This window comes from Ruditapes philippinarum, unplaced genomic scaffold, assembly GCF_026571515.1.
Source record: "Ruditapes philippinarum isolate M1 unplaced genomic scaffold, ASM2657151v2 ctg6353_1_1_1_1, whole genome shotgun sequence".
NCBI lineage: Eukaryota > Metazoa > Mollusca > Bivalvia > Venerida > Veneridae > Ruditapes > Ruditapes philippinarum.
This window is the reverse complement of record NW_026858614.1, coordinates 29,092-52,802: the sequence shown is the minus strand read 5'-3', so window position 1 is coordinate 52,802 and position 23,711 is coordinate 29,092. Positions and strand designations below refer to the sequence as shown.

Genomic DNA, 23,711 nt, shown 5'->3' with positions numbered 1-23,711 from the left:
TTATCTAAAGTATAGAAGATTTATATCAACATAGGAAAGGACCATTTGCAAATGAATCGTTATGATATAATTAACATAGACATTATTCGTTTTCACATTTTCTACTTTAACATACAAACAAAAAATATGTTAGGGGAAATTCGAATACAAACGACAAATTTGACAAGAAAGATATCGACTAGAGCATACATTATGTCTGGTTGTATCTAATCTATGCATTCAATATTACAAATATTATTATTTGAAAGCTAAATCTAAATTCTATTCTAAAACGAATAGAGAAAATCTTTCAAATCAGAAACATTATGTTTTGTTTTTTTTGTATAAATTAAATCAAAACCTTCAATTTAAAACTTGCCAGTACATGTTTCTCCCATGGAATTGAAAGAAGTAATATCGCAAAGCTATTTCCGTTTTTCTGTTTTTTTGTCTTTTGTTTGTTTTTTCTTTTCTTCCGTTTTTGTCATATTACCTTTTTCTAAGGTATTCACTGTTACACAGAAACGCATATTGTATGATGAAGATTGTTGTACAAATGAAATATGCTGCATGTTTATTGACTTAGATAGTAGTATTCGATATTTTAAAAAAGATCAATATATTTGCTATAAATAAAGATATCATTAAAGATAGTGTAATCGTGAATTGTATCAGTCACAGGACTTGTCTAGTCTATCACCATTTCATCTCGACTCACTGTCAGCATACACAGAAACAAAACTTTGCACTTAAACACAATACATTACATAATAATAAATACATAGAAAAGGTAATAGACAAGTTAATCATATCAATGCAATATCACTTTCTTTTTTTCTCTTTATCATATTTTGCAGCTTTCTTAATTTGATAAAGTACCAAAGGGAGGCAAGTCACATAAGATTTCGGAGCGTATGATATGAATTACATACCCATTATTTTCTACTACGGTTTTTGATACGTATACGAATATACGTTTGAAAACTTCTTACATGATAGTACAAATGCATGGGACTAACAGAGCAAGTGATGATCTACCTGATAACATGCCGACTCGTTGATGATATGAAAAACATTTTAAGATGTTGATCATAAAAATACATCATTTAAACATTGAGCTTAGATTGCTGAGGTTTTACACTGCACTCTGATACACCTAAGGTTATTTTACACCCGATCGTGGTAATAAAATTGAAGATGTCTTTAAAAAAACTTTGAAATTTTGTCAGAAATCTTTTTAAACACGACAAATATTTCACTTGAATAAACATAACAAAACATAACACATGTGATATTTGATATGCGTTGCTAATTATTTCAGAAGTAATATCTTAAATGCATTTTAGAGTTACATTTAAATCTAGATACCAATCTTAAACGGTATAAATTTTGAATGATGTACATAATATTAGTGCACATTGTAAAACTATCTATTAAGGTTATTTTGTATATTAGAATTCATTTTGAATCTAGATATAAATGTTTTCTGTTGCTTTTTGTGAAGACATTCTGTATACGTCTACAAATGAAACATGTCATGAACATAATACCTGTAAAATTAAGATTTTCGTTAAGTCGTATAAAAATTATCATCGCCACTAAAATAAGACGATACGTAGATATAAAAGCAAACAGAGTAATAAGTCGAAACAGCAGACTTAGTATGATTGGATCTGCAGACGTGATTTTGTGAACATTGCAACAATTCTCATGTCAATTAAGGTGATTAATGCATTATTGTATAATTGTATTGGAATTTATTGTAGAAAAAGGACCAATTCAAAAAGGGTAACTTTAAAGCTTTACAATTATATTATACACTCCTTTTTTTTAATTGTAGCGCAGAAAAATAATTTAGAAGGCAATACTGTTTTACAATGTCAGCAATAAGGCAATAAGCACAATATTGCTTTTGGTTGATGCTGTTAATAACTTTATTCGGTATAATCTAACAAATCTGTATTGTAACATTTTACTCAGTAAAACATTAAATATCATGAAGTATAAGTTGAACATAGAAAAAGTGTCAGATTTCAAAAACTACTTTGAAAAGTGAAGCAAGAAACACGACTTCCAAATTACAACCCTTTAGAATTGAAACAATTGACATAAAGGGGTGCTTACTTTCCCAGTCTAAAATCGTTATTAAAACAACACAAAAATTAAGTTAAACGTAATAAGGTTAATATAGATGAGGCACACGTAGCAATACTGAAATAATAAATTGATATAAATTCAAACTAAAAAAGCGATCTGTCGTACATGATATTCCCGCTTTGAGCGTCATTTATAATAATTATATGCTGATACATTACGTAAAACAAGTTTTTGACTTTAGGCAATATTTTTTAAGAGCTGAAAATGCCATTTTAACAATTACTTTTTTTGTACGACGCTATGATCATGATGACATAAGCTAGATTTAAGGATAACGAAACGTGATGCATTAGTACACAAAACTGATGATGTGTTAATTGAATATACTAGACGCATTTAGAATACTGCGTGTGCCATTACTAGCTTTATAAAGCCACTAACTTGGATTATGTTTGCATTTATCTAAATGCGTCGTCTTTAAATGATTTACGAAACAATTTAAATAATGTTAATTAACTATTGATACTTACTTGAAATTTTGCTATTTTACCGTTTTACGCGTTTTAAAGTACATCAAATATTTTGTAATATATAACCCGTTCGTAATATTTAAATCGCATGGGTCACACTATTTTATGGATATGTATATTCTGTGGATGATTAAATGATACAGTACATATAAAATATACTGAATTATTTGCTGCGAGTAAGATGGAATATTAGCTCTTAGAATAAGTGCAAGACGTTATATTAGTGATTTCTTTTTAATCTTTTTAGTACGAATTAAACACTTTAAAGTGGTTACCTACCATACATGTATATGGTGTTTGATGTACGAGCCAACACAGGTAGTATTTCCTATTATCACATCAAATGTTGATATTGATATATAAGGCATTGAACATCATAATTTGATTCGATATGTAATATACTTGTTCTCAAGCCATATTCGATTGATGTCATATTTCATATTTAAATCTCATATTTTCAAAATAAAAAAAAACGTATTTGTAAATAACGCAATGGTAGCTTTGTATTCTCGGTGTTAAAATTAAGATCTTCTATTTGTTAGATTATTTGGTAACACTTTGCCGACAAGATGTTGTGTTCAAAGATAATTGCACATCTCTATTTGACACTAATGGTGATATTACTGATTTTCATCATTTATTCCGAAGGTAAGCATTTTTCCACTTAATATATGAGTAAATTGAGTAAATGTTTTAAGAATAATTTGAATCGCCAATAAGCAAAATGATTCAAATAAGCATTCAATTATTATATTTTTAATGATATATTTTACTACATATCAGGAAATAAATATTTCGTTTAAACACGTAATGGTTATTTCTGTCGGTTCCATATTGGATAAATATCGGATGCGATTCAACCACATATTTGCATAACCATTGTCTATAAATATGTTTGCATAGTGTATTATAAGTCTTGAAAGAAATCCATCCTTTACAATTATCACGAAGATATATATCACAATATAATCAAAAATTATGATTTTATCTTTCGTTAAATGCTACGATAGGATAAAAACATGATAATGTAGTATTATTCTATGATTCTTTATCATTGTTAGTCAGCACACAAGTTTTTACTTACCATAAGACTTTAATGTTTTTGCATTTAAATCACAGACGTAATGTTTACCCGTTTTAATGGTTACAAAAATGTAGATGTATATAAGATTTTAATCAGTCACTAATCTATAAATTCATGTCTGTTAACATAATTAATTTAGATATTTTCTCGTATGTCTATATAATTATTTTGGTTGCCTTTTATAGCTGCTTCAAGAGGGGTTTGTAAAAGGCCAACGCCCACTACAACAACACCAGCTCCTGATTTAACAACAGAAGCAACACCTTAGGTAGAGGATCAGTACCTTAGAGCCCCGAATAACAATAATATTCTAGTGTACAAATTTTACATCGTAGATGTATCAATATCTTCTGAGATGTTTTACATAGATATTTTCATTTACATGATATTGACAATGATACGATGCAACCTTCATTCATTATCTTACTTTGATGAAGAAAACATTTTAAGGGCGCTTATAAATTATCTATCATAAAAATGCATTTTATCAGAAGACATACTACAACAATAATCCATCGCTTATCGAACTCTGTCATTCTGGTCTTTCTGCCTATGTTCCTGGACATTGCGGAGACATTGCTGATCCTTAAATATGTATACACCAGGAAATAAGCTCAGCACACATGGCTTTTTGCCTCAATTTTGACATGACCATACCTGAAATTGTAAATTTTATTTGGGCAATGGTACGAACCACCTGTAGTCAACCTGCAACAACTGAAACAAGCTCTGCACAAGAATGGCAAAATTTACCTTGAAATCGCATAAGACGCCTTGCTGGTAGTATAAAAAATGTTGAGGCTATCATTCGGGCACTTGGCGGTTACACACGTTAATAAAAATTTGGCTACATAATGTGATTTTAGGTGACGTAATCGTCAACCAAAAATATCGACCAGTAAATGTTTTGTAAATGCTCCAACACATACTTATAAACACTTACATTTTCTGGTAAAAGAAACAACACATTTGCTTATGCTTCAACAATTTGGTTAAGAAGAAACTATACTCATATATTTACTGGTTTGTAATGACTAAATTGATATCGCTGCTCATCAAATTATTATTTCTTAGGTCAATGAAGTCTCATGACAGTGACTTCAATCACAACAAATTTTAAATTAACGGGTGTGCTTTACTTATTTCCAAGTGTATATTTGAATACTCGTAAAAATTTCTAAAGACTAAGATTTTTTAACTTTCATAATTTCTAAATACATTTCACTGAGAACATATTTAACAGTCTCTCACATATGTTATCATAATGTTGCTCAGAATTTAAAATTATTTCGGAACATGCAAATATGTTTGAATGAATAACAAGAACTCTTAAAACGGAAAACCTCATAAAAAGTATAGCGATAGCAAATGTCAATATCTTTGACGACTCTTTGCATGGAATTTGGATTTTAAACTATGTATCATAATTTAATAAATGTAGAAATTATCGGTTGAAATTTGTGGGGCATGATATAAACATAGGGATTATTTTTCTTTTTTAGCTATAAACGCCCACAGATGAAATATCTACTCCAATCATATCATGATTTAAACCTTATGTAAATCATATCTCCGAGTCTATTCATTCTGTTTATAAACCGTCTATGGTTATTATGAAAACGTTTTAAGATTTAATTGTAGATAAGTTTGATATTTAATATTGCATTAAATAACTAGCCCGCCTTCTGATAATTTTTTATCCATGATTTTAATATTTCAAACTAAATATTACTTTATTTGTGAAGTTACACTGCATTGAACATCTTTATCTGAAAAATATCAATACAGAAATAACGGCCTGTTTTCGGTTTTTCTTTTAATTGTATTGCTTTTATATTACTAAAGCAAAATTGAACTGTAAGTGCAAGTATATTTCAGAGCTTACACAGATGTCACTAAATTATCGAGAATTGTTTATATATCAACGAAAAGTCCGTTGGACATTCACCCAATTATATATATACGTACATGTTTAAATCAATTTGAAAACATAAAATCTAATTAACATATAATTTATTTTGCTTGATAGTTATCAACATTGATAAAATAAAAATCGTTGAACTTGTCATTTGAGGCAAGATACGTTGCATAAGTGTCGGGTTAAAAATGGCTTTTTAGTAGTTCCTCAAAATTGTAATATTATATTTGACAATTACATTGTATAATACTTGAAACAGTCCGTGTGGTAACAAACAAACAAACAAACAAACAAACAAACAAACAAACAAAACAATAAACACACAAATAATGGATAAGTCTTTTAATATTAGTTAATAAGTACAGAGGGTTCTCTACCCAGGGCTGCACGTTTGATTTTTATATGTGAAACGTGTTCAGAAACAACTTTCATTAACGTAATTGCTACATGTATACTTCCCTTTAGATAACCCTAAACAAGGATACAACTGCATTATTTTACTAACAATTTGTAACTTTATTTTCATTTGGTACGTAACCTCATAAATTAATTGTACAATAATTGTACCATTATTTGTTATAAAATATAAAATGGAAATAGAAAAAATTGAGATATCCCCCTTATCATGAACATCTTTAATGTCAGGGCTTATTATAAGTGACGTAAGCTGCAAATTAACTTTTCATGAGACTTACATTCAATCATTCAATTTTAAACCGACATGAAATAACTATTTATATTTATGCCTTTCTTAGATTGTAAAATAAAATAAAGCAATAAAATAATTCTTTGTGCCGAACTATCAAAGTAGTCTTAAAACCAATATCAGTAACAGTTGTGCATTGTACAATGAAACTAAATTTAAGATTTTATTATTTGCCTACTTTCGGCAACATCATTCCTGTTATATTCACCATGATTATACAAAAAGAATATTGTAAAGTGTTATTTCAAAATTTTATTTCCATATGCGTGCAGGTAGATATTATGTGATATGAGGTGATACGTTTTATAATGTTGATAACGATCTTCATTTGGGCTTTTTCTCTTAAAGCGATATTTGTACAAAATATATGTGAAATGTTGAAGCATTAAATCTTGATAGGATTGTAGTGTCAGGTGTATAAAATTTGATTTATAATTGAGTGTTTCAATTAAAAAAAAAATGTAATATATACGTCGTGTGTGATCAAAATTTATACAATCGCCATATCTGTTAGATTGTTATTTAATATTGAAATTCAATAATAAGTCGTTTTATTAATTACATGGAATAAAATCAACTGAAAGAAATATAACCAAGCAAAATCATTCATTGTAAACTGTATAACGCCTTTATTATTAGCTTATGAAAACAAATTGGATGTTATTTTGCTTTTTTACATTTTATTTTCAAAATTCTTATCTGATATAGCTAAACACCCTTTAATTTGGTTATAAAATTAAAAAAAAAAACATTTTGGTGGTAATAAATATTCTTTCTTTCTTTATTAATATTATTTTAGGAACAATCTTGTTTAATTGTTTATTCTTCATATAACACACAATCCCGAGCAATTGTGTATACTATTATGTAAAGGTCTCGGCATGAGTTCTTATTAAGTTATTTATCAATTTTCCCGAATTCCACGAAGTCCCTTTTAAAGATGGAACAATGCATTCAGGATGATTATCGTTGAATATTATGTACTGATTAAACAATTAAACATCTATAGGTTTTCATTTATAGAAATAACTGAATTTGAAATGTAAAATAAAGTATTGTAGCAATGTACATGTACTTATACAAATGCTTGGTCAGAGAAGTTTTCTGACGAAATTAATATTTAAATCGAATTATCAATAAATCATGTGTTTTTATATTAATTGACAAGTATTTCGGAATAAATACGTATTCTCGCCGCGCATTATAAGTAACAGTTACTAAAATAACTCAAGCGGTATAACTAACTTCATTGATATTTGAAACTTTTGTTTTGATTCTTCAAATCCCTTCACTTCTTGAAATCATTGTACAAGCGTGAAACATGACGCATTCAATAGTTTTTGTCATATTTATTGAGTCAAATATAATTTTAGTGTCGTGTTAATTCTATTCATATATTTACGTAATGGTAAATAATACATCGTAAATACATACACATAACATGATCAGTGTTATGCAAATAAAATTAAGATGTTTTCATTGAAAATATTATTTATTCATAGTGTTGAATGTAAACTCTTCAACGAACAAACAAATGAGACGAAATATCCATCTTACTGTCGCTTTTGTTAACTGTATGTAAGTTTGATGTATTCCTAGGAATTTGCATTGTTGTAATAAATATATTACTGTTCGCCCTTTGTTCTTTCTTTTTTCCTAATAAGGTGAATTGAGAGCCTTGTTATTCCTTTCTACATACATGTATAAGATATAATCCTATTAAGGTAGTCTTACAGTAATGTTTTCCCGCAAAAAAATCAAACATCGACCAAGATTGTAATAAATCGGTCATTTCCAAACGTTATTATTCACGATATTCGGTATTCACTAACTTTTAATCGTTCATAACCGCTTCATAGCGCTTAAGGAGGAGTGATTAATACATTGTAAATAATCTAATGCCCAAGATTAAAAAAATAACGTTCTGGAAATAACTGATTTGTTAAGATATTGGCCGATGTTTTTGCGGGAAAGCATTACAATAAGACTTCCTTAAAAGCTAATAAATCAACATGTTACAGGAATATGTACCGAGCAGTCCTACACAATTCCTAGATGTAATTCTACATAAGCAGTAGAAAATGCCGTATTGAACACACAAGGGACAGGGGACAGGCAGGTAAAATTCAAATAAGGGCTTGGTTCAAGTGGGTGTGTATTGCTGAAATGCATACTTGAATATCCCATACAAGTTAAGTGAAAAAACAACCCCTGGATCATAGCAAATCCTGAAATAGGGACAGTGCAATAATTTGCATTCTCCCCATGATTCCGCCCTTCTATTCGAGAACAAACAACAACATACATATGAATTAACTTCTTGCAATAGTGTAAAGAAGACTATTATTGAAAAATATCATGACAAAAGATCAAACGATAAGAAAAAGGAAAGTGAATGCAGTAATAGATATGTCGATTTGCAAAAAAAAACAAAAACAAAAAACAACAAAACAACGTCGTCGTGAATTTTGGCCTTTGTAGTTTCAATATCCAAGTTTTGATAAGTTATTCTATGTTTCACAGTTTAACACAGTACTTGTGAGGATCCGTTGAGATGGTGATGTGGACCGCCAAGGCACACTAAGGTTAGTGTAGCTGTCTCCAAATTATGCATGTATAATGTTTCAATGCGTTCTGGTGTTGTACAAAATGTTAACGTCTTTATCCAAGTCTGATGCATGTATTTGAGTTTTTTTAGAAATAATGTGTGTTTTTGCCTGGTCTTTGCGGCAGGAAAAACGTTACAAGAAAATGACATGAGTGCCTGAAAAAAACGTCGTATATAATGTAAACGTAGAATTATTATTGCATATATGCTATATTTACAGTATGTACGGATTCCAAGACAATTAAGTTCTATGGTTTTGCACGTTGCATGCGGTCTTAAAAGATGTATAAAGCTGAATTCTCGCTTCACAATTAACAATGTTCAAAATAATAATTGTCATTCGATGAAACCTTTAAGTCGGAGGTCAAAATGTATCAGTTCTTTTCACCAGACAGGTAAATGAACCATATTTGCTTTTAGAAAGGAGCTACTATACTGTATTGTTGCACTACCCCGAGATTTAAACTATAGGTAAACAGATGTGTCTAACCGAACTGAGACAGTAGATAAACCAGAAAATAGAAGAGCTTCATTCGAGTCTTTGAACTCGGCGACACTGAGCACTTGACTGATGACATTCTTGTATACACAACGACGTATAACCTTAGCAAACAAAGTACAACGAAGAAGTCATATAATAAAAGTGTTATAGTATAAAATCTTCGTGTTGGGATATTTTTGTCTTTTACGCGATGACTTGTTTGTTTTGATACTTTGATTGATGTTGCTTGTACACAGAATGCACGTGCTTGCTCCGTCACAAAGCTCTCCATCGTCAAATAAATGTTATATCATAGTCAACATAATTGACTGACTATAAGTTTCACCAAAAGCAGTGTTTATATTTGAAAGAATATATAATGATAATGTCAAATATCCGTTTCTTTTATTTTTACAATACAAGCACCGACTGAAGAAACGTTTAATCATATCACATGACGATTTTAATTTTATCTTAAAACATCAATAAATCTATTCATTATGTTTATATGCCGCCTAGTATTATGAAAACATTTTAGATTTAAATTTAGATACACTTGGTACTTAATGTAGCATTAAATAATTATCCCGCCCATATAATACTTTAATGTTTGAATTTGTATCTTTTGAAATACTTCATGCAAATAACATTGCGTATATAGATGGATAAATAAATAAACATGAATAATTTCTGTAAAACACATTCAGTCAAGTCACATTTTATTACAATTTGAATTATGTTGAATCGGGCCAGACGGAGAGTGATTACTGAAAAGGAGAATTGAATACTTTGGAACAATTTTTTGTCATCAAAAGGGCAAAAAAAAAATGATTTGATAAGTCCTATAGCATGTAGCTCGCAATTGTTTCACATCATCAACAAAGGGTCTCTTATAGTTACATTAAGAAAAAAAGAACTCGTGTGATTAGACATTTGACTTACAATTTACACTAATGGAAGAAAGTTGTACACTTATAATTAGTAATATAAAAACAAATCATCTTATAAAGGCAACAGCCCGACATTAAAAGGGCAACGTACGCAAATATATGTATATGTAAATTTTTTAAATAGGATGTTCACCAGTAATTATGTTAAGCGACTACACTGACTTAACATGATTTATTGATCCGAAATGTGACAACATATTAGTTATCACTTAACACATGACATTTTTGATGTTTTAGACGTATTGCCTTTTCTAACTCAATTAATCGACTACTTTGAAAAATAAATATTTCTTAAGATATTCTTTTTTATGTATTTCTTGTTGGACTGCTATGTAGATTAGCTATAAAATTAGCTTCATGTTTCTAAAATGTTGAGAGAATAATACCTAAACAAGCGCATTATGTATGCGATGTAACTGACATAATTATTACAATCCATTACATGTATAAATTATTTCTTAAAAGTGGCCTTGCGTGACAATCAATAAATCTGCCATGCTCTTATGTAACTTTAACGTCCGACTTGATGGAACTATTACTTATGTTTAAATTATACATGTACCAGTTCTTTACAGAAAAATTATGAGCTCTGTATCTTTAACTGATAAAATTTATTCATTTTTTCTAAAACAGTAATGGGTGAATAAATTGATGATTAATGAAAGTGTGATTTACCTGTACATTCAAATTATATGCTTTCTTGTCTTTTTTCTTCTTCTTGTACATATCATGTTGCCAATTAAGAGTTCTCTCGTACACAGGAAAATGTGGATAATTTCCTTAACTTTGTATAATTAAGCATTTTGATCTCTTGCTATCATATTCGATTCCGATAAAAAACTAACACGAATCATATAACACTCACTGTAATTACAAATCGCTTTGTATCACATTTGAAATAGATATTTTTAATTTGATTTATATTACTTTTGAACTATCAAATTATAAAATGCGCACAAAATCACACAAAGGATCGTAACGTTAATGTATATTTGATTTCAATTTAATTTGACTTTAAAAACTGTCATTGTCGATTTTCTGTTACATTTAAAATATATGTATCAGTTTAAATCATTTTTTCTTTGGTTGTAGATAAAATGGAAACAATTTTCTATATCTTGTATTCGTTTTTGTTACGATAATCATACGCACTTTCCTTCGCTTTGATACCCGCTCTGTTTGTGTGTGTGTGTGTGTGTGTGTGTGTGTGTGCGTGCGCGCGTGCGTGTGTGTGTGTGTGTGTGTGTGTTACAGTCTATTGATGTATGTTTATTTTAGATATAAATACATTATGTAGCTCTTATCATTTGGAACGCATTTCACAAATAGTATTTCGTAAAATATACCCTGAGGTAATTGTTAAAAAAACTTTATTTTTAACAGTAAGGTATCATTGCAAAATTAAATAATTGCAACGATTATTTCAACCAAATTCAAATATTGAAATATTTTAACGTGTACGTTGTATAAACTGATAATTTATTTAACGACAGTCATTTCAAAGATTTCAACTTCACAAAATCAAAAAAAAAAAAAAAATATCTTTCCATTTACAAAATAAAGTACATAAAATTTATTTTACAGATTTAGTAGGACATTTAAAAAGCGTTTTTGTATTTGAAAACTCGCATATATATTTAGATAAGATTTTCTTAAAAGTTGTAAATCAACTGTCCAGAGTAATAAAGAATTTCCAAGACCAAGTCTTGTCATGATAGACAGTTAAAAATACAAGCTCTTCCACGCATCAAAGAGAACGAAGACGAATATTATTTATCGTAATGAGCGACTTAGAGAAATCTAACTTATATATTCAGATGTTTTTGAATCCGTGAACAAATTAAAATGAAGATATATATTTCATATTATTTGACTGTACATTATTGCAATTCATCAAGTACATGTTTGTAAACGTTGACGTTGCATGTTTTACACATCAACACGTGGTTTGCAATTTTTTCAGTGCGTCCTGCCTTATGGAACCAGATAGCATAGTTCAAAATCATGTAAAAGAAAACTGACAAACTTGACAAAAGTAAGTTTAAAAGGTAATTACTAAATCACGTGTTAATTTGGAATTCAACCTTAAAATTAAGAAAATGTAATATGCAATAGGCCTTAGATACTTATAAGAATATAAACAATTTAGAACGGAAAGAAACATAAATAATCAAATATCATGTACCTGTTGAAGGTTGGTACGGAACATAAAACGATTTTATTTTAGAGGAGACATTATAATTTTTGAGACTGTACTTTGGAGTAATCAATCAGTTAAATTAGGCATATATAATGTCATTCAATTGTACTTTCATAAGGTAATGGTCCTTCCTTGGATGAATTTCAATTTGTCAAATATAACCCGACAGCTTCATATCATATCATTGCTAGAACGGTAATTTAAAAAAAACTATTTCTCCAATGCTTTATGATATGAAAAGAGTAAAAGTTTGTTAAAGTACTGACTAAATAAGATAAACTGATAAGATTATATTTTATAGATAATTGTTGTAATTATCAATCTTAACGTCAGTATTTGTTAACGGAGCAAGGATAATTGGCATATATTTGATTGACACATATACTTATTTAAGAACCAGACCAAGTGTTAATCGCCATTGTAAGAAAACTATAAATCAACACAAATATTAAAGCGAACGCACATGGAAACATGTTAATATGTTTCTCTATTGAAAGAAAACGGTTGGTTTGTTTCATAACAAAACACAGTAATTGTTTCTCTTTGTATGAAAATAAAATAAAAAAGATATAATTATAGGAGTGTCTCAATGATAAGGAGTGATTAAGTATAAAAATAGATTAGCACGATATTTGAAATATGCGCCTTGTTGCTAAATAGTGGAGTTAATTCGTGTATATAAAAAGCAAGACATAAAGGCAAGACGCAATAACAGAAGCTATTTTTGCATGGTATATCACTCGGATAAACCTCTCCTTGTAAGGTAAGAATGTTGAGCGTACTAAAGCTAAACATTTCGTAAATGTTTTCTCTTGACTTTCTTTTAGTTTTAATTTTGTCTTTTTGTTTTTATAATAATGTCAACATCTTGGATATATATAATTTTTTTAAATATTTGTTTCGCCAAAATCTGTACCGATGTCTAACTAGAAGTTGAGAGAATTACAATAAGATTTTAACTTTTAGGTTCAATCCACTTATCATGGAATTGTATAATTTTTTTGTATGTTGTGCAGCATTGTAACTTGATAAATAAATTTGTTTTGACAAAACTGAATATGTTTCATTTACATTTTCTTTTCTAACAGGATTGGTACGATTATTTAACATGTATTATTTGTTGTATTTAGTAAGAGTAAAAATTTGTTAATCATGGATATATGTGTATATACATGTATTAGAGTGCTTATCATATACCAAATACTTCACAGTATTAAAATAAAAAGGCTATTTAAAAATTAAGCTTTAATTTAATCAAGATTGATTTGTTAAGTATGATATATGAAAGTACTTTATAAGTGTCATTATTTTTTTCAGAATCTTGTGTAAAGAAGAAGTTTGGTGACAGTTATTTATTTGATTGTGAAGCTAATATCAATTTGGAAAAGAAAACCTCCAAAACAACATTACAATTATATAGAAATTAATATAGATTTTCAATTAAAAGTACTAATTGTTTGAAAACGCCGCGTGCAGCTTCATTTGATTACACGTTTCGAATCAACAAATGGAAACGATGTTCTCTGTAAAGTGGATTATGCAAATATACTATCTTCTGTTGATAGTTGGTCTCATGCTGAACATCTATGTTCAAGGTAAGATCAGATAACCCTTACTCTGCTAGAACTTAACGTTATAAGCCGTTACAACCGGTATAGAGCCTGGTCAGGCTTTACCAATATCATTTTTTATATTAATTTATAAAAATGTTAGAAAGTAGGTCAATTGAAAATGAAAAGTTCATTTAAGAAATTTACCAAGTTAAGCGTTTATTTTCATTTACCATTTTAACAATACACAAAAAGGGTTCTTGTAAATGATAAATATCTGAGTAATGTCACTCCAACCTGACCATTTTTGACAAAATACAAAGAAGAAACTATTAATGAATAAAAATTATAAATGAATATTTATATTATGAAATTTAATGAATTAATTGAACTTATTAACTAATTTACTTATATACTATTTAATACTAATTTTAGTGGCAAATGCAGCATGCCACCAGACGACTACGCCAGCGCCCACAACACCACCAGCGCCATAGCCCTGACCAGATATTCTGTCATTAACTCGTGAAATTCCGGTAAAGTTCGCCACATTCCGTTCCTAATTCTAATGTGTCGATACGGATACGAAATGTATACTCGCACCTATGCTGAACAAATTTGTACGGAAGATGACGAAATTTGCCGAATTTATACGATATATTGATGAATAATGTATAAACACAATGCATGTGTGAATCTACTAGTCCACGTTACTATGATGTCTAAGCTTTTAACTGTTAATTAATTTTCTGTCAGATTAAATAATGTAAAACTGTTATGTGTGTTTCTATTTTTTAACCCATTGTATAAGTATGTTGGGTAATGATAATTTCCGGAATTTTGCTATCCCCAACAGGACAATCATATGAATATATTTTCATAGCACTTTTACCAATTGCTTTTTTGCAGAACTTATATCTTGTTATAATAGGATAAAAATGTGTAATGTTGAAAAGAACAACCATAAAAACAAGCAATATTTTAAAGACATAATAAAGTGAAATAAATAAATTGTTATAAATAACTGATGCTGACAAAATGTATATAGATACAAAAAATGTTTATGTGACGTAACAACGTAATACTCTGTAGCGTACAGGCAAATACAGAAAATATAACATTTAAATAATAAATCAATCTCTAAGCGAAGAGTAACGGAGCGAAAACAATGATCTGATTTTAATGTGATTGTTTAACCCATTACTTCATGAGCATTTAGTGAAAAATGGCTGTTTTTATTGAAAAGTCTCCCGTTACAAGTTCAAATTGCTATAATACTATAAAAACTGCTTCAACACTAATCAAACTTGGCACACATTTTGACTGGACCATTGCCCTTGCAACAACATGCTCAGGCTTAAATTTTCTGTTACCATGGCAACGAGGGGACATCTCAAAATTGCCAAAAATCACTATTTTGCGTTGATTTTTTCCATCAAAATTGATTTCAAAGTGCTGCAACTTCTCAATGGATTGAGATAGAGTCAAATGCTTTTCAGCGTTGGTTACACGTTACCTTATGATCAATCTGGTGTCATTTATAGCCTCTCACAAGTCCAAAATTTTCTTGGCGATGAGGGGGACTCAGATCCCCTTCAAACCCCCAAACAGAAGGGGGCACATCCCCCTTCTGGCAACCCCCTGATGTATCTTTTGGTTGTGGGGCCGCGCCGAAAAAGAAGTCACTTTTTTTAACAACATTTTTCAAACAAAAACAAGTGTTGGGGGCCTAAATAAGGCATTTTTTCACAATTTGAGACAACAAAAAGGGGGTGAAAAATGCGTTAAAAGGCGTGTATATAACGTAAAGGGTTAATAAATTAAACAGACAAAAATCATTTCCTACTTATATAAATTTAACCAACATTAATGATTTAATATATGTGTACAAAATAATTAAAAGACAAAAATCTTATCCTGTTTTCTTTTACGACTATAATTTATACACTGATGTTCAAAATTAAATTCTGTACATGATTTTTATTAAATACAAGCTGCACATGTGACTTAAATTTGCAGTCAATCAAATTGTCACGGAAAGTAAAAGGAATAAGAGTCTTGCAGTCAATCGTATAGCCTACATTTTCTAAATACTGAAAACCAAAATTTAAAGAAACAACGAGCATAACATAAAAAGAAAATAATGCATGATGGTTTCAACAAAGCGCTGAGTTTAAATTGAGAATATGCCTATAATATTGAGTGCTTGTTTGTTTAATTGATTGATTATACGCCAATTTTAACACATTTTGTCATATCTCGGCGGGTGGTCCATCTAAACAGTAATCCCGGATAACACTCCAATAATTACAATATTCTCCGAGAAAAACCGACTACTAATGCTAAAGTTATTTCAGAGTGAGCGGCAAGAGATGAATAAACATAAGACTCGATGTCCAAGATAAATTATCATTGAAAAACTACGCCTCTCGATCGATGATCGAATCAATGACCACTAGATTATAAATATTATCCTTTCCCTTTTGAGCCATTACCGATGAGAATTTTAAGTTTTCAGAATACAGATTTATTCCATTTTTAATGAATAAGGCAGTAAGAGATAAATACAAAAACATTAAGAAATCTTTTAAACGTAAAGAAAAGATGATGTTAAGAAAACACTTTATCAAATATTGATTGAATTCTCCAACTAGGAAATATGTCGTAGATTGTTGACGTTTCTTCTGATAAATGGTTTGTCTGAAAGTAATGCAAAGATTATGTATAACAATACAAACAATATGCGCGCTTGTAGAACATTAATAATTTTCTGTAATTTTTTACAATTTCATATGCATTTGATAGACTTGTTGTGATAATAAAATTTACATGCATGCTAGCGAATTAAACTAGTTTCACAAGTTTTATATACAGCAAGGTCACGTTCTCCATAACTTCGTTATGAAGAATGACTGTTTATTAGATTAAACCCAAGATAATTTCTAAGTCTTCAGAACATAATATTCATTGCAATTTTCAAGCTTTTCAGCTTAATTTGGTCTATTGTAAGAAAATTGACTTTTATCTGCATTTTTGAGTTTTAAAATTAAAATTTATAAATTAAACATTTCCTTAAGAATATGCAGCATATAAGAACACACAAAGTTTACAAATTTTAGAATAAATCTTAACTAGCTGTTTATGCTCATACTTATTTTAGCCCGTGGTAAAAGTAAGATGTAAATAGATTAATATTTCATACGTACGTGCAAATAAGAATGGGGCGCCTTTGAATTCATCAGAGTCCAAAACACCATTTCCTGTAAGTTCACCAAAAACAGATTATTGTTTAATATCTTATGTTCGAAATAAAATGACAGCTTCCTTCTAAAAGATGCTGTTTCTGTTCCTTTGAGATTTAATTGACTTCTACTTCATTTTACTTTAAAATGGCTATATTGTTAAGCTCTAACATTTAAGAAAGATAAATGCGACAGGTCGTTATAATACAAATAGAGAAAAAGAGAATTTAAAACTTCTTTTAAAACACACTTCTACATGACCAACATGCTTCTGTCAGTTAAAAATCATACCATCAAAGTCTGCAAAGATAAAAGGCTCCCTCAGTTCATCGGGCTCTACGAGGTTGACGCTTGTAAGGACAGCAAATCTGAACTCATCGTTTGTAATTATTTTATCAAGATTGATGTCAAAGTCCGACATCTCGTCAGAAAATGGGATCAATATTTCAGTCATGTCAACCTGTCAATGGAAGAATATGAATAATATGGTAAATAATGTTTAATAAACTAATTATCTTGGTGATTAACAAAATTGACAAATATGTCTTGCTAAGTAGAATAAAATTGCAAAAAATATTATGTTGTATCGATGCAAATTAAATACATTAACTGAACGATAAAGTTAATTATATTTCAAGATTATATCAAGTTCAGCAATACTTTAAGACATTCTTACTTTGAAAATTTAATTCTGTTTCACAAATTCTGCAATAACGCAATAATCACTTGAAATATTTTCTAATATAGTCGACATGTACATACACTCCTTTTACACTTGTCCTTCTTCACATGACACGCCTTCTTACCAAGGGAAACACCAAATGCAATCATTCGATCTTCTTGGCTGGAATCGTTCGATAGTAGAGCTTTACCAATCACTTTTACTGCAAAAGGACAACCGATGCCGTACAATGCCTTTAATAGATAAAATACAAACAAACAAGATTAAACGTACGAAAACGTAAACTTATTGTTTAATAAAACGGATTCAATGCAGTAGTTATAATTGATAAGTCAGAGGATATGTGGCACTGTTAAGCAACGATTTGCAGCTATTGAATCCATTTAAAATGATAACTGGCACAAGTACGTTTCTAACCACGCCTACAATAATCATTTCAGGAACAAAAAGGTCCCGAAACATTTTTCGGAACATTTATGATATGATAAGTAACGTTATTGAAAAGTAAAATGAAAATTTGATAAACAATTGATGAATTTTGGGATAATAGCGGTATATAAATGAATATTTTCTAATCACAATTCTTATTCATCAACATATTTGTATACATTTTATAAAGTGTTGCTAAATTTGTGTACCATACTTATACATGTTATGGATTAAAGAAATAGTTACAATTGTTCCTAACATGTTTGTTTAAAAAATAGTTCTCTCAACTCATATAAATAATGTCACGAAGTCACGAAGTTAACAATATTACCCTGCAACCAGCTCTCTTGATACCGTTGAATGCCTTTGTCGCTGTCTTTTCAATACGGTCACCAAGTTTTTGTATATCCTTAGCAAAGAACCATCCGTCAACTGGTTCAAGCAGTGCTACACCGACTATGATGATGATGACCAAATGTTTTACAGCCATTGTTTCCTATATTGGATGTTAAACTTATTTCAATTCGAGTTATTTATATTGTTGTCTTAATAACGATACAACGTTAACGATACTCTATAATACATTGTTGATGGTCATACTATGATCATTTTTTATGAAATCAAGTCTTACTTCTTTTACGAAAATATAGCAGTGTATTCAGCAAAGGTTATAAAAATCATTAAAGCAATCAACACCAGAATATATGATACTATATATAGTATTATTACTAATCACTAATATCTGTATATCGCTATTGACAATGTATTTGACAACTCCATTTAAGCATGTTATACTACATCTTAACATATCATAACAAGACTTGCTAATTATTATAATGTTTGTCACATTCATGTCATTAATTATGTGACTGACACTCGATGTGAATGACTCACAATGTTGTGCATGAAGTTTTTGTACATAATCGTTTTGGTCCTCCGCAAAATAAACATGCATGCAGTAAACATATGAAATTATGTAATATGTTTAAATTTTCAGCAAAGGTTATACATTTTATGACAACATACTTAATATTTCAATGTTCGAATTGTTTCCACTTTTTCATGATTGAAATAAAAAATAATTTTTTAATTTGTACTTAAATTATAATACATGAAAAACTTCAGTGTCTGTAAATGAATATTAATTATCGTTATATAACAAATAACTCAGAAGTCCAATTAATTAATAATGTGACATTAAATAAATATAAAAGTAATGAAGACAATTATAATAACTTTTATTGTCTTACCTTTACGTTTCGGTATTAATTTAATGTAATGAACGGTTCTCCTTGTTTGTATGAATGAACGACGTGAACGTCAACGTGCGTACTTAACGTTGTTACACAGGGGTTAATCACGTGGGTAATAATTTATAGCAGTTAATTAAGACCGGCATTGCGTTCATGATTGGTAACATGGAAGGTATGGGTTATAATAACAACTCATCATTGAGAATATGATAGTTATTTTGATATCAGCATATACATATAACATGTGTTTGCTAGTTTTGTTCTAATGTGGAATTGTCATGGTAATACGTTCTTTGGCCGTTTTTGGGCGTATGTTCGGATGACACGGCATATCAAGATTGAATTTAATTTTGACCGAATATGAGCAAACATTTTACCTAAGTATGTAAACATTTTTACTGATCTTCCTGAATTGTAATTGTTATTATAGACTTTTATGGTTCCGATGAATAAATGACTTTTGCTGTATAAAATGTTTTAAAGGTATATACTTCATTATGTGAACAAATCTGACATTTTTGTAAAATATGACTAGATGTATATGTAATTGATACGAACATGAAATAATCAAACATGATTTGTATCAATATTTAGAATATTACCAGTTGGTACTATGGTGAAATACACCATTTCACTAATCTCATATGAACTGATATGCGTAATCTCGTAAAAAATGTATATCAAATGCGAGGATTGAAATAATTTCTCATAACATAATGCTTAAATAAAACACCAGCAGCAACAACCCAGCCACCCAAACAAAGAAAGCAACAAAATCATTAATTTGATCCCGTGTATGTTTCTGTCTTTCATTCTAAATGCTTCTGAACTGTAAATTAGCTTTAATTATGAACTAGATTTTTTAAACTCCCTTTATGTTTGAAAAGTGTTACTTTTTCCATACTAAAACTAAATGTTTTAGATTTTGCGTAAATAAATATTTTTTACACAACATGTTATCATACAAATAGATTTGAAGTTTTCTAGGTTCATTAAAATTATTTCAATAAGAATTTCAATACTTGTTTTCTAAGTCTAATGTATTGTGTATGCAATGAAGTGTCGTGTTAGTTCTATTGGATGTACTAGATTAAATATATTATGATGTACTTTATGTATCAATATCATTTCATTTCTTATTCTATTCTTATTCCGTCTTTTTCGACAGCAGTTTCAATCATTCGGTCTTAAATTTAAAGTAAATAAGAGGTTATTTAAAGAATGATTGAAAATATGTTCAAAATATGTCTTGGATAAATATATTTTGCAATTTCAAAATATGGATACGATATTTGGCTGTCAGTTTTAAATTGGCCAATTTTCCATAATCATGAAACGTTGACGTTTATAGGTTCTTTTTGTATATTCATGAATGTATTTTAAATAGACATTTTAATTACTACTTGTAGTTTTCGTAAAACGAAATTATTGATAGACAAGTTGCACCTGCTATGTGCAAATTTTTACTTTGTAAATTGCATAATTGAAAAGAAATTACTGCAAATTATAATAAGAGGTTTTATTTTGAAATTATCTTACATTTGTCATAAACATGTCTTTTCATATAGTAATTTAAAATTATAGTATTTGGACATGTTCATTTGTTAAAAAATATTTCAAATGGTATATTTATCTTTATTTTTAAGATATGTGATTCAAATGCGTGTTCAATTAGATTCGGCCATAGTTATGAGGAAACAAATTATTTCTAGTAATTTTAACGTCATTTTACTTGATGCAATTCACCACTTATCATTTAACTGATTTGTTATGTTGTCAATGTCAAAGAAACTTTTGTGTTTATTTTGAATTTTGACTTATTTTTTTTAGCTCATAATATTACTTTAAATTCATATGCATGAATCTTTGGTACTGCTCATGTTTTTTATCGCAACAATGCAGTGAGACATTCGGCATCGTTTTTTTTTATCAACAGTTTTCCACCTTTAGATAAAACGTCATTTTTGATAAAACATAATAATTTAACGGCTGCTTTATAATGCGTGTTTCATTATGTATCAGAAATGTTCATGCAATAGTAGGTAAACTGATTAATATGAAGTCGAAGTTTGTAATGCCAAGAAGGAAATGAAGATGATAACTTGTATATATTAAATCATTTTGATACAGGGTAAATAAAGGTTTCTAAGTACTACTGATGGTGAAATATCAAGTTTAGTAATGATGTTGATTATTCTTATCTTAATTATTATTATCATCTTTAAGACGACAACAACGATGAAATCGACGGCTATAAATATTATTATAATGATGCTAAGGGTGACGAGAGGAAAATTGGTAATACCTGATTAAATATGTTTGTAAATGCTAATAAAAATATTAAAACCACATTTAGATAAATTGCGATGTTCCACTTAAAAAGGAAACCAAATCGGAATGTGTAACTAGTATGATATAATGAACAAAAAGTCATTTACAAAGAAAAAAAAGTTATCATATAAATGAAAAACGATCGTTTTCTTTTTAATTTTGGTTTTTAACACACATCGATAGATAAATCAAATCAACAATCGAAATGCCTTATTCCAGTAACCGTAACAGTATTACATTAAAAGGAAGTCTTTTCTTCCGTGTTATTTTAGCAATGTTCGTAAAATTTCCTTTGAAAAACAAAGAATCTCTATAAAATTGAGAAACTCTTCGTAAAATGTCATATATTAGTGGCCTTACATTTGAATTAAGGGACACACAACAGAATTGTTAAAACCTTCTAATATTTGCATATCGACGTATTCGCTGTAGAGATTGAATAATAAGTTTTATATAAAAAGTCTTGTGTTTCATCCTATCAATAAAAGCATTAAAAGAACTGAAAACCATCGAAGCATAAGAGATTTATATTAACACTAAATAGTAAGAGGGGTCACTATAACTAATTATATGGTTTTATTTATTTATAGATAATATTTCTTTTTTGGTGTGAATCTCTTTAAAATGTTTAAACACCATCCATTCTTGTTTCGAAAATAGCTGTAATGACTTTATATATCTAATCGCAATTTCTCGTGTAAGTAACTTGGAGGAAAATTGTCTCGATTTGAATGTTTTGAATTAAACAATGCGCTGGAGTCAGGACTCAATACACGGATTGACAGTTTCCGAACTAGCAGACGACAGGCTATTCTTATCAGTGGAATTGCGAGTAAAGATAACGGATTGCGTATCTTACTGTATAAAATGTATGTAAAATGGTCTGACTATTGGTAGGTTTAACCGTAAATGTAAATACCTTCAGTGTCAAATAATGTGTTGAAATATATACTGAGACGAAGCTAACATCACAAGCTTTTCATTGGTGTAATAAATTTTAAAATCTGACATTAAATCGCCCCTAGCTAGCGGTTTAAAAACGGCTAAATTTGCATTGTTTTATCATTACATCGAAGTTAAGGGAAACAACTCGTGTTTTTTCACTCGATATACCTCGCTTATTTACGTAGTTCATATAGAGACTGTCAATGGGTGTACTCTGTCAATTCCTGACAAAAAGCCAATTAGATATTTTTAATTAAATCTCACAATCCAGTAATGACAATATTGTTCCTTGATATGTAACTTTGATTTTTTTCGTTTTCAAGTTTTGTTCTGCACAATACTTGGAGGTACTTTATTCTAATTGTAAACTGTCAACAGCGTGAAGAAATAGGACAATTCAAAATGTGGTGCCTTTTTATATATTGTATGAACATAACATCTTGATTTGTGTTAAGATAAATATATTAATTTAAAACGTTTTGTATGCATGTTTTGTAATACAAGTTCATCTGATAAAGTGATGCTTTTCTGTTTGAATCATTTGCTTACTTTTATATACTTTGAATGGCTTTCAAGAATAATAAAAGACTGTATAATTTTCAAATTTGTCACATGTTTTAATTTATGTAAAACTATGTAAATCATCCAACTAACCGTAAAATGTTAATGTCTAAATGAAATGTTTTCTGACATGATTTAAAAGTACTTTTGAATGCTGAATAAACG

The 23,711-nt window shown here is 29.2% G+C and overlaps 1 protein-coding gene and 2 long non-coding RNA genes across 6 annotated transcripts; 2 read left to right on the top strand and 1 right to left on the bottom strand.

Moving 5' to 3' along the window:
- Positions 1-1,413: 1,413 nt before the first annotated feature.
- LOC132753716 (uncharacterized) lies at positions 1,414-7,947 on the top strand. 3 transcript variants are annotated; one of them, XR_009629002.1, is made up of 3 exons: positions 1,414-1,701; positions 3,149-3,254; positions 3,876-7,947. It is a non-coding gene; the product is annotated as an uncharacterized LOC132753716 (long non-coding RNA). The 3 variants fall into 3 exon arrangements; XR_009629003.1 differs by lacking the exon at positions 1,414-1,701 and adding an exon at positions 2,310-2,924; XR_009629001.1 differs by lacking the exon at positions 1,414-1,701 and having other exon boundaries at positions 2,945-3,254.
- A 4,842-nt stretch (positions 7,948-12,789) lies between these two features.
- On the top strand, positions 12,790-14,879 carry LOC132753715 (uncharacterized). Of its 2 annotated transcripts, none has more exons than XR_009629000.1 (3): positions 12,790-13,311; positions 13,871-14,148; positions 14,539-14,879. It is a non-coding gene; the product is annotated as an uncharacterized LOC132753715 (long non-coding RNA). The 2 variants fall into 2 exon arrangements; XR_009628999.1 differs by having other exon boundaries at positions 12,794-13,316.
- A 1,134-nt stretch (positions 14,880-16,013) lies between these two features.
- Positions 16,014-19,852, bottom strand: LOC132753714 (uncharacterized). The gene is made up of 6 exons (XM_060744210.1): positions 19,707-19,852; positions 18,788-18,952; positions 18,108-18,260; positions 17,637-17,805; positions 17,310-17,363; positions 16,014-16,803 (listed from the first exon to the last, which is right to left on the bottom strand). The coding sequence occupies exons 2-6, from the start codon at positions 18,944-18,946 to the stop codon at positions 16,754-16,756; spliced, it is 585 nt and encodes a 194-aa protein (XP_060600193.1). The 5' UTR covers positions 18,947-18,952; positions 19,707-19,852; the 3' UTR covers positions 16,014-16,753.
- Positions 19,853-23,711: the final 3,859 nt, after the last annotated feature.

Coding starts and splice junctions, on each gene's coding strand:
- LOC132753714 (XM_060744210.1), bottom strand. CDS start 18,946: ATGGCTGTAAAACATTTGGTCATCATCATCATAGTCGGTGTAGCACTG. Junction 18,261..18,787: donor TCAAGAGAGCTGGTTGCAGG/GTAATATTGTTA, acceptor TATCTATTAAAG/GCATTGTACGGCATCGGTTG. Junction 16,804..17,309: donor CGCCCCATTCTTATTTGCAC/GTACGTATGAAA, acceptor CATTACTTTCAG/ACAAACCATTTATCAGAAGA.